Here is a 12,526-nt window from a genome sequence, read left to right on the forward strand (position 1 = left end):
ATCCAATTTTCCCAGCACGATTTGTTGAAGAGACTGTCCTTTCTCCAGGGATTGATTTTAGCTCCTTTGTCAAAGGTAAGTTGGTTACAGATGCATGGATTGATTTCTGGCATTTCTGTTCCCTTCCATTGGTCTAACCATCTGTTTTTGTGCCAGTACCAGACCATTTTGATTATAACTGTCCTGTAGTATCTCTTGAAATCTGGCATTGTGATGCCTCTAGCTTTGTTTTTGTGGAATAAGATTGCTTTAGCTATTATAGGTCTTTTGTGTTTCCCTATGAATTTCAGCATCATTTTTTCTATATCTGAGAAGAATGTCATTGGTATTTTGCTGGGGATCACATTGAATTTGTAAGTTGCTTTCTGTTGTAAGGACATATTGATGATTAATTCTTCAACAAACATGGAAGATTTTTCCTTTTTTGTGTGTGTGTCTTCTATCTGTTTAATATTTTGTAATTTTCATTGTAGAGATCTTGTACCTCCTTGGTTAAATGCATTCCAAGGTGTTTATTTATTTATTTATTTTTTTGTGGGCATTGTGAATGGGATTGATCTTATAAGTTCTTTTTCAGCCATGGCGTTGTCTGTGTATACGAAGGCTGTTGACTGTTTTATGTTAATTTTATATCCTGCCACTTTCCTGAACTCTTTTATGAATTCCAATAGTCTTTTAGTGGAATGTTTTGGTTCCCCTATATATAGAATCATGTCATCTGTAAATAGGAATAATTTGACTTGTGCCTTTCCCATTGGATCCCTTTGATTTGTTTTTCTTGCCTAATGACTGTGGCTAAACCTTCCAAGATTATATTGAATAGCAATGGTGAGAGTGGTGATTTGGCCCTGCCATTTTTCCATAAATATTCCTATTGTTTGTTTTGGATTTTCTTTGTAATTTTACTGGGAGATTTTCTGCTTTCACATTGTATCATAATAATGACTATCTTTCTGTGTTTCTGTATGTAGCACATCCTTAAACATCTTTTATAAGGCTGGATGAGTGGTGAGAAATTTTCAATTTCTATTTGTTATGGAAAGTCTTTATTTCACCTTTATTCATAAATGAGACCTTTGCAGGGTACAATATTCTGGGTTGACAGTCTTTTTCATTTAAGACTTGGACTGTGTCCCTCTGTTGTCTCCTAGCCTGTAGGGTTTCTGTTGAAAAGTCAGCTGTGAGTCTAATTGGAGATCCTTTGAAAATAATCTGGCATTTCTCTTGTGTATATTTCAGAATATACACAACTCCCATGCCCTAGATGCCAGGTTGAACAGCCTTGGAGAACAAGGGTAGGAGAAAGGAGTTTGTTCTTCTGCCTTTTTCTTGAAATTGAATTTCTGGTCTGAAGTGAGTTTTGTTCATAGTTATTTTCAGATTGCCTTCACTAAGAATTCAGCTGAATTTCTTCTTTTTATCGCAGCAACATGTGTTAAATGTTGAAAGCTTATCTTTCTTCTGCTGCCTTCTATTGCATAAAATAGAAAGAATATTATGTTTAAATTATACTGAGTATTATAAATTTATACTCCAAAAGCAATTTATTTTGCTGGAAGATTGAAATGTGAAAGGACACCACCACAGATTATATCAAGTTACCTGAAAAACACTTCAAACAGTTTAGAAAGACAAGTAAAATCTTTCCTTTCTGCTCAAAAAATCATAATTCATAGTCTATTATCAAATAAGTGGTGTTATCCTAGTATTGTGTCATCATATTTCTCTCCTTTGACTCCTTAATGGTGGGTGCTTGTGTGATAAATTTAATCTCTCTCCATCTAGGCTAGCTACCTTCTGCACACCTCTCTATTCGAATATCTTACAAATTGCCCAACCACTGGCCAAGACGTAATTCATTATCCTTTCTTATCAACCTTGCATCTGTCTTGTGACTTCTCTTTCTGTTTCTTATATCAGAATCCTCCAATGAGGAACTTTATGTTCAGTTCTGATTTTTTTTTCTGATATTTTTTTTTTCACTTTAGCACTGTCCTAACAATTTTTCATCCAAGATTTATCTCAAATCTGTTTTTTCCTTTGGATTTGATTTGCCACTACCTTTGTTACTTGTAGCCTTGATTGTTATAGTATAAGTCTGCAAGCTTGTCTTCTATCTGCTTGTCTTTTCTTTTCACTCATGACTACCAAAGTAACTTTCCTGAAGCTTAAAATGTGACTGTTGCTGTCTGTTGACTATAAAAATAAGACCAAATTTCTTGGACCATTGTATGAAGATTCTGTTTTCATAACTCCCTTTCATCAACTCTGACCTTTAACTTAGTGTTTCTTAAACTTCCTTGCTGATAAAAATCACTTGTGGTTCTCTTTAAAAATTGGGATTATTTTGCCCAATCTCAGACCCACTGATTCAGAGTTTCCAAAGGAGTGGCCTGGGAAGCTGAACTTCCAATGAATCCTCCTGGCATTCATACCAGGGAAATGTAGGAAACACTGCTTTAATAGATTACCATGGTTTGCTGCTTTACATGGATGCCTGGTCTTTCCTTTTTAAAAAGTACACCTTCTTTCCCTTGCCTGAAATGTCCTATCCTACTACTGGATGTTAATGTCATATTTATTTCCAGCACCTAAAGTGCCATTTTTTCAAAATGCCTTTTTTAATTTTCTTGATCTTTATTTATTTATTTATTTATTTTTTACCTAACTCTGCCTTTCATCTGGTATTTTACATTTTACTTCCAAAAATTTTTTGCTTTATTATACAATAAGCATATATCCTACTCCAACATTATATACTTTACTTTCTGCCTGGGCATGTGTGCTGAAGATAAACTCTCATCCCTGAGTACAGTGTGAATAGAAACATCATGGATACAAACTCATAAACACCATGGTGGAAAGAATCACCATGTTCTTAAAGCAGAATTATGAAGTGTGTGAACTTTTCCTTAAATAAAAGTTTTCTGGCAGAGGGTGGGGTGGGGAAGAAACACCATTTTCCACTGATATTCTGTGATATTTAATAAACTAGTCTTTTTGAGCCTCATTTTTCTTTTTGTAATACAGAAATAATGTGTACTAATTAAGGCTGTAGATAGTCCTTACAGTTCTTATTTTGATATGTCACGAAGTCTTGAAATGAAATATGTTTTTGAATGTCAGATGTCAAAACAATATGCTAAATTTGTCACTGCTATTTAATTCTTGGGGAGCAAAGTATATCAATCTCAATATGATCATAATTATTATATGGCAGTCATAAGGGCTGGTTGAAGACTTCACCAGCAGCTCACCCCTCTTATGTAAAGGAATCCTTAACTGTGGCACAACTGGCTGAGTGCCCTGGAGCACTCTCAGAGGGACCCAGATGATAGTGTATATAGCCTTAGAGCATAGGTGTACACCCGAACATTATGACACAACAACCCGTTTTCCGTATGCATAGGGCTCTTGGCCTGTAGATGGTAAGTGTTTTGTCAGCTTTATGTAATGAATCTGTGGTTGACTTTAATTACCGAAAATAAAACAACAGCAACGGCATTGTTGAAATTTACTAGCTTAGAGGAAAGATTGGTTTAGAGTGCTTGAAATACGTTCTGAAGAAGAAAATCCAAACGAACGTACATTTTTGTTTATTTTGCTATGTTCTTTAGACTTTGAGCACCCTTCAAATACATTTTACCTTTTAGATGAAACTTTAATAAGAAAAGGAAGACAATCCTGCATATTGGAAAAATATGCCCCAAAAATATATATTTTTTAAAAAATTAGCCTTACAGTTTTTAAATGTATGAGTGAACTAGAGGCAAAGCCGAGTAAATGTCTTTTTTAATGATGAAGAACAATTTGTAGTTTGAGTGGTTTCATGAAATGAAATATTTTTGAAGGGCTTAAAAATAATTGTTTCAGTATTGATTTGCTTATCAAGTTTCTTTTTTCAGTGACTCCACAGTGTTAAGCTTTATTCCAGAACCTGTCTGACGGATCCCAAGTTAATTGGTAAAGTCTGAATTGAAGCTTTAGTTTATGTGAAAGGAGAACTGAGAGTCCCCTCTGGTTTATGGATTATCAGTGTGAGATTACACACACTTCTTCACTCCATGCATCTATTCATGACAGGGTACCTCTCTCACATGGGTTAGCTTTCTTTCATTATTTGTTTCAGTATCTTTCTACAACCTGATAAAATCTCTTTAGAACCATAGAATTTTATAGCTCAAAAGAATCTAGTCCAACTTCCTTTCTTTATAGGTGAGGAAACTGAGACCCTGGTTAAGTGACTTGCCAGACTGACTTCGTTTCCTTTTTGATAGGATTGCATGATAGAGAGAAGCCATAATAATCATATCTTGAGTTCAGAAAAGCACATTGTCAGACTATGCCGTGATAGTCTTGGGGACAACATGAAGAAATGTGATCTGGGAGATAGTGCAGCCAGATAGATTTATAGTTAATTGAATACTTCTGCCCAAAGGGTGCTTTGTTGCCAACTTGTGCCTCATTATTTGAACTGGTGAGATGAAGTGTAATAGGAATCCATGTAAATTCTGTACTTTAGTTTAATAAAATCAGCTGAGTAGATTTAACTTAATAGCCTGCAAGCCCTAGCTGAATTATTAAGCATAAGCTCCAAGAATAAGGAATTTAACATTCTCTGCATTGTTTAGATCACATTGGCAGAATGTTTTTTAGTTCTGAACACATGTAAGAAAGATACTGACAAATTAGATGAATTCAGAGCAAGGGAGGGTAGTGAGGAGTGGGGATGATGCCAAAACCAGCTCACGTAGGAAATGCTTAAGGGATTAGATATACTTTGGAGCAGCAAAAAATAAGTAAAAATATGATCCTAGAGTTCAAGTACTTAAAAGTTTTTTTTTTTTTATCTGCAGAAGTCTTCTCTTCATATCGTTTTTTTTTTTTTTTTTTTTTTTTTTTTTTTTTTTTAATTTTTGACAGGCAGAGTGGACAGAGAGAGAGAGAGACAGAGAGAAAGGTCTTCCTTTTGCCGTTGGTTCACCCTCCAATGGCCGCCGCGGTAGCGCGCTGCGGCCTGCGCACCGCGCTGATCCGATGGCAGGAGCCAGGTGCTTCTCCTGGTCTCCCATGGGGTGCAGGGCCCAAGCACTTGGGCCATCCTCCACTGCACTCCCTGGCCACAGCAGAGAGCTGGCCTGGAAGAGGGGCAACCGGGATAGGATCGGTGCCCCGACCGGGACTAGAACCCGGTGTGCCGGCGCCGCAAGGCGGAGGATTAGCCTAGTGAGCCGCGGCGCCGGCTTTCATATCGTTTTATTAAGTGTTTCATTCAAATATCTGTATTGGCTTAAAATTTATTCATGAAACCTTATGTATAACTCAAAATGCTTGGAAAATACTTTCCAAGTAAAGCTTATAATTAGGCAAGTAGGTTTCATAAGGCAAGTGAAGTGGCAGGTCCATTTTAAAAGTCTCTCATTAGCTAAATTTTAATACCATACTCAAATTGTGCCACTTTCATAATGATATGCATAATATTTCTGTCATTTCAAGACATTTTAACATTCACTTCATACCCAAAATTTTAGAAGGCCTTTTGCTCACCCACAATAAGTGGTCGTCAAATTCAGCACTTTTGAAAGTAAAGAAAGTTTTGTCCTCTTTTAGTTTATTCCATGAAGTTGAACTTTTCCCCCAAAGGTTGGAGGTCAGGGTAGGCAAGACACAGAAAATGGTACTAGGCCATTTGCATAGAGGCTGTCAGAAGAGTTACGCAGTCTAATTTATAAAGTGTTTCTACGCTTATATTAAATTGTACCCCACCTATCTTTCTGGTTGTTTATATTTAATAGTTTTAAGATGTTAAACGTTTTTTTTTTAGCTTTGTATTGCTGTTGTCATAAGTTTAGTGGCTTGAAGCAAAACATGTTTAGTATCTTACAGTTCTGGAGATCAGAAGTCTGAAATAGGTTTCACTGGGCTAAATATCCAACTTCCAGGGGCCAGAAAGGTAAAGCCACATCCTGCGATGCTGGCATCCCATATGTGCAACTGTTCGAGTCCCAGCTACTCCACTTCCGATCCAGCTGCCTGCTAATAGCCTGGGAAAAGCAGTGGAAGATAGCCCAAGTGTATGGGCCCCTACACCCATGTGGGAGACCTGGATGAAGCTCCTGACTCCTGGCTTCTGCCTGGCCAAGCCCTAGCGATTGCTATGATCTGTGGAGTGAACCAGCAGATGGAAGATCGATCTCTCTCTCTCTCTCTCTCTCTCTCTCTCTGTCTTTCCCTTCCCCCCTGTAATTCTGACTTCCAAAATGAATAAATAAATCTTTAAAAAGGTATATCCAACCTCTATAGACATTCTCTGTTCCTTGTTGTGGCTCCTTCCTCCGTCTTCAAAGTCAGCAATCACTGGTAAAGTCTTACTCATGCTGCACCACCCTGAAACTGACTTTCTTGCTTTCCCTTTGACTTGCAAAGACTTTTGCGATTACCTTAGCCCCACTCTCATAATCTAGGATAATCTGCTTATCTCAAAAATCCTTAATTTATCGGCAAAGTTCCTTTTGCCATATAAGTGAACAGTCACAGCTTCTGGAGATTAGAACATGGACATCTTTGGGTGCCATTGTTTGGCTCACAAGTCTATATCTAAACTAAATGGGGCTATTTGAAAAACACTGGAGGGGAGGTGAATCAGCACCTTTTAGGTGTTGAGACATGGGTTGACTTGTCAGCCATGGTGGTAAAACGATTCCTGCTTTGAACAGGAAAATAGATTTAATGTCTTCTAAAATTCTTTTTTTTTTTTAATTAAAAACCACTTATTTTTTTGAAAGGCAGAGTGATAGAGAGGGAGAGACAGAGACAAAGAGCAAGCTTCTGTCTACTGATTTACTCTGCAAATGGACAATGGGCAGGGCTGAGCCATGTGGAAGCCAGAAGCTCCATCTGTTTCTCCCACATGGGTGACAGGGGCCTAAATACATGGGCCAACTCCCACTGCCTTCTCAGGCACAATAGCAGGAGCTGGATCAGAAATAGAACAGCTGGGGCTGCAACCAGCACTCCAGTATGGGATACCAGCATCACCAGCAGCAGCTTAACCCATTGTGCTACAATGCCAACCCCTAAAATTCCTTTTTTAACTAGTAAGCGTTTCTGGTTCTTTGCTAAAGGTCTCAGAGGGTACCTGCCAATGAAAAATCAAAACTAAAACAAACAAAAAACAACCAATAGGCCAAGAGTATGAGAGAAAAGTCAGAATCAGCTCATGTGATTGTGGGAACTGGCAAATCCAGAATGTGTAGAGTGGGCCTACAGATGGGAGACTCGAAGAATAGTTGATGAATCTGAAATCTGCAGGCTGGAAACCCAGGCAGGGTTTCTATGTTACGGTCTTAGGGTAGAATTGCTGCTTTGGGAAAACTCAGTCTTTGCTCTTCAGGCCTAATTACATGAGGCCTACCCACATTGTGGAAGGTAGTCTCAAAGCCTACTAATTTAAATGTTAATCTCATCTAAAATACTTTTATAACATCTAGACTGGTGTTTGACCAGACAACTGCACACCATGGTCTAGCCAAGTTAACGCATAAAATTAACCGTCAGTAGAATTAGAGATTGAGTCCCAGACTTTCAAGCTTCTTGGGCAGTGTTATTCCTCTGTACCATCAATCATATTCCTCCCTCCCTCCCTTCCTCCCTCTCTCTCTCCCTCCCTCCTTCCCTCCCTCCCTTCCTTCCTTCATTCCACCCTTTTCTGCCTTCCTTTACTCTATTTAGTAGCTTGTGCTATCTCACTGCCTCTTTGTTCTTGAGTATGTATTTCCAGATAGTAATATGATTTTTCTACCTCCCCTTTGATGTTCATTTTTATATTGGCTTGCAGACAGTTTTTGAGTTTGCTATGGAGCATTTTACACTGAATTAAATAAATATATTTAATGTTTTGTTCAGCGGCTAAACCTTTTAGCAGTCTTTTATGTAATTTTAAAGACATTTTAAAGATATTTTGGGTTGTTCTTCCTTTAAAGTAATTGTTACCTGATGGTATAATTAAAAATCTTAAATAGGTTATTCAGAAAGCATTGGCATTAAAGAGAAATGTCTGAATTCATTTTCACTGTTTTTGGAATTGTCTTGTAATTGCTTCAATTATTCCTCAGTATACTTGCTCTCAGTGGGCTACAGAATCTGTCTTAAAAATTGCTGCTAACTCAGTTTAAAATGTTAATTGAAAGTTGAAATGATAATGATTTTTCAGATTATTTTACAATTTCCACCATTGTTGAATCCTATTTTAAGTTAGGAAGCAAGTTTTTTGTTTTCCCTTCAAGCTGTTTAAAGTAAGTTTTGGGAAATAAATAAGAACTGCTTTTAAAAATAATTATTTTAAAGTGATCATCAAAAGATATATTTTTATCATATACAACATGATGTTTTAAAATATTCATACACTGTACAGTGACTATTTCAAGCTGATTAACATTTGCATTATCTTACATGCTCATCTTTTTTTATGGTAAGGACATTTAAAATCTATTCTCTTAGCAATGTTCAGGAACACTTTATAAAAAGGACCCTTTTTTTTTAAAAAAAGATCTATTACATTCATAATTAAAAAGTAACATTTGTCAATAAACAAAGTAACTCATTAATAGAGTAAGAGCTTATATTAGAGAAGGTAGCCTGATGACTGGAGATGCAATAGGAAGGAATTTCAGGGCAAGAAAGCATGAATAGAAGATGTTCTAGCTTTATTCTATCTTAGGTCATTTTATGTTCATGGTATACTTCTGAACATACCTCATTTAGTTCTTTTGTATGGAACAGGCAAGGCTACTATTTTTATTTCCATTTTGTAGGCAAGAGTTCCTGAGGTCTAAAGAGATCCTTGCATAGATGGCACAGATTCTGTAGTAAGATCCATAGAATTATGGAATATTAGATTTTGAAACTCACTTGGTCTAACAACCATCTTTGTTATCCCATATTCTTTCTACCACACCACTTTCTGCTTTTGAGTTTTTTTTTCCCCTCACCTTTTCCTCCTTACCTTTCATAATTGGATAAACATTATCAAGTAATTAGTTAACATATTGCCTTTTTTTTTAATCTTTCCTTTAAATAAGGTTGTGGAATTAGAAATATAAATTAATGATGTAATTCAGATTCAGGGACTTCTTAAACATCAAATAGAATATTTAGGTTAACTGAGAAAAGTTTTTTTTGTTTTTTGTACACTGGAATATAAGCACGTTTTAATTCATTATATCTTCAAATGTGGAGAATTCTGTGTTAATACAGAAATTTAAAAATCTGCTATTTTCATCTTGGGCATCTATTTCTGAAGGCATACATGTTCCTCAGAAAAAGAAAACCTGTCACATTTCAGAGCCTCTTTCCAAAATAAGAGTGGTAGATTGGGCTTAAAGGAGGAAGTGTTTTTATCTCTCTACCTGATATTTTAAAATTCCAGTTAACATTTTTTATGAAAAATGATTCTTTGTTTCTATGAGTTCTAACCTCTTACTGTTCATTTTGTGGTGAGTAGTTGGAAGGGTGAGGTAGTGAGCAGCTTCCATCTTGAAACTAAAAGTCTAAGTTTTAAGCAACACATCCTGCACTGGGGAGGTCTGTCGGGCAGCAGGCTGCAGCTCCTCAGCTGGGCCAGGGGTTTATGGAGTATATCTTTTGCTATCCACCTTATGTCAGTACTAGAGTTTATGTAAATTCGTAGACTTATCCTTTTGGGAGACTGTTTATTTCTTGACTCATGATTTTAATGTACATTCCTTTCCAGAGCATGAAGGGAAAAAGCAAAAGCAGTCATGACTTGCTTAAGGATGATCCACATCTCAGTTCTGTTCCGGCTGTTGAAAGGTTAGTCTGGGTCTGATGTGATCCAAAATTCTTGTTTTCTGGCTCAGATGATTTTCTTGCTTCTTTTGTTAGTAAATAGTTAGATCTCATAAGTCAAAAATGTTTGAATTGAGCCCCTAAAATGAAGCATTTTGATCATGGAAGTGAAGGACTCCTCACGTGATGGCAGGAGGCACTCTTAGTCACTTTTGCTATCTACCTTTGTTGAACTAATTATGTAGGTGAGACATGTATGCTATGGTTTGAATGCTAAAAATTGTTTGCTTTGACAGTTTAAGGTTGAACTCAGAATTTCTTTGCTAACTTTTTCCTTGAAGGATTTTTATCTCAGTTGCTGTCATGAGTAACTAAATCAGCCTTAAAGGTTTTTGTAAAGTCACCACCATAGTTTGAGCCAATCCACTAAGTGTATATACTCACAAGCTTTTAATAATTTTCTCACTGTCATCACTGCTTCTCATTGAGAAGGGAAGATGTCTTCATGTTAAATATAACCACCAGATATATCGGGGCAGTGTCTCAAAGAGGGACTAAAATACTTTCATACTTAGTTTTGCTCATTTTCTTTTTTCTTTTTTTTTAAGATTTATTTATTTGAAAGGCAAAGTTACAGAGAGGCAGAGGTAGAGAGAGAGAGGTCTTCCATCCGCTGGTTCACTCCCCAGATGGCCGCAACAGCCGGAGCTGCGCCGATCTGAAGCCAGCAGCCAGGAGCTTCTGCCAGGTCTCCCACATGGGTGCAGGGGCCCAAGGACTTGGGCCATCTTTTACTGCTATCCCAGGCCATAGAAGAGAGCTGGATCAGAAGTGGAGCAGCCAGGACTAGAACCGGTGCTCATATGGGATGCCGGAACTTCAGGCAAGGGCTTTAACCCGCTGAGCCACAGTGCCGGCCCCCAGTTTAGCTCATTTTCAAAAGTCCTACTTCAGGACAATATTTTTTTAACACCCCTGTTTTTAAAGAATTTGGTTTTTATAGCCAAAATACTTAAAGCTTATAGAGGAAATTGTTTACTGTAAGTATTTTGTTCATAAAAAAAGTTCTGTTAGTGGTTGTTTCCTATTTTTAGAAAAATATTGGTAAATGCATATATTGGTTCCTGGAGCATATCTCTTTTTCTGTTTATAAAAAATGACCCACCTGCTTTATAATACCATTCTGAAATTCCTTTGTTGAAATAAATTTTCAGAAATTTTATTGTAGAAAACTATTCTAAATTTTTAGATTACATAATTTTAAATTTTACTTTCAAACTAAAAATTTATTTTACTTTTTTTGTAGTGAAAAAGCTGATGCAGCAGATTTAGATGATGTGAGTATTAATTTTAGTGACAATATAATTAAAGCAGTTTACAAAGTTCAAAAATGTTAGTCACCTTCCTTAAAAATCGTATATACATTACTTTTATAATTATATATGTAAAATTTTAAAATATTTGAAATATAAAAATAAAATTGTCATGATTGTATGTATGCATATGTATATTTCCTTTCACAACTGGAAACTTATATCTGAATTTCTAGCCTGCTTTTTCTCCCTTTCACATAATATTACATGAATATTCAAAATTCAGAGTTGTGGTTTTATTTTATTATGTTAAAAGTTTAAAAGTTGTTAGATGATCATTTTACATGAAATACAGGAAATGCTTAAGTCAGTCATTTATAGTAGTTTATGACTATAGTAGTATTCCTTTTTTATGTACATGTTTCAGAAGATCTTCATTCAAGACTATAGATCTCTTCCCTAATTAGTTGTACTGGCTAATAAAGCTAACAAAACAGAAGGAAGATTTTTCTCTTAATATGTAAGAGTTAATTAGTCCATGGGCCAGTGCTGTGGCGCAGCGAGTTAACGCCCTGGCATGCAGCGCTGGTATCCCATATGGGCACCGGTTCGAGACCCAGCTGCTCCACTTCCGATCCAGCTCTCTGCTATGGCCTAGGGACGCAATAGAAGATGGCTCAAGTCCTTGGGCCCCTGTACCTGCATGGGAGACCTGGAAGAATCTCCTGGCTGCTGGCTTTGGATCAGCGCAGCTCCGGCCGTTGCGGTCATTTGAGGAGTGAACTAGTGGATGGAGGACCTCTCTTTCTACCTCTCCTCTCTCTGTGTAACTCTGACTTTAAAATAAATAAATCTTTAAAAAAAAAAAAAAAAGATTTAACTAGTTCAAAAAGAATTCATGGAGGTGGGAGTCCCTCTTGCTCAGAAAACAGATGCTAAATCCTAAGAATAAGGAATATTATCCCTTCTGTAGGAAATACAAAGTAAGATTTAAAGTTTGAGGGAGACTTGTGTAGAGCAGGGAGGAAGAGTGTTTAAAGTAAAGGGAACTACATGTCCAAAAGGCTGTGAGGTGAGAGAGTTTGGTGTGTTCCAGGAGCTGGATGCAGGCCAGTGACCAGAGTGCAATGATGATGAGGAATGCAATAGGAGAGGTAAAAGGACAGGCAAATTTTGCAGAACTTCATATGCCATAGCGAGGAGTTTGGTCCTAAAAATAATAAAGAATAGTTGAAAGATAGTCATTAAAAAGAAGCATGCTATGGTCAACTTTCAATTTGAAAAAGCTCTCCATTGGCAATGTCTTAGAGCAAACAGGCAGTACATCAAGGAGAGCTATTGGGCGGATGTTGCAGAAGAGCTTGATGTAAGACCACAGGTGTCCATTGGAAAAGAGGTGTAGAAGA

The 12,526-nt window shown here is 36.9% G+C and overlaps 1 protein-coding gene across 1 annotated transcript in view; it reads left to right on the forward strand.

Moving 5' to 3' along the window:
* The window catches only part of CWC27 (CWC27 spliceosome associated cyclophilin), a 239,760-nt gene that overhangs the window by 22,872 nt on the left and 204,362 nt on the right, over positions 1 to 12,526 (forward strand). Inside the window, exons 8-9 of the mRNA XM_062211737.1 lie at positions 9,752 to 9,831; positions 11,114 to 11,144. Coding sequence (XP_062067721.1) covers positions 9,752 to 9,831; positions 11,114 to 11,144 — 111 coding nt within the window. The remainder of the gene's footprint in view (positions 1 to 9,751; positions 9,832 to 11,113; positions 11,145 to 12,526) is intronic.

This window comes from Lepus europaeus, chromosome 15, assembly GCF_033115175.1.
Source record: "Lepus europaeus isolate LE1 chromosome 15, mLepTim1.pri, whole genome shotgun sequence".
Taxonomy (NCBI): domain Eukaryota; kingdom Metazoa; phylum Chordata; class Mammalia; order Lagomorpha; family Leporidae; genus Lepus; species Lepus europaeus.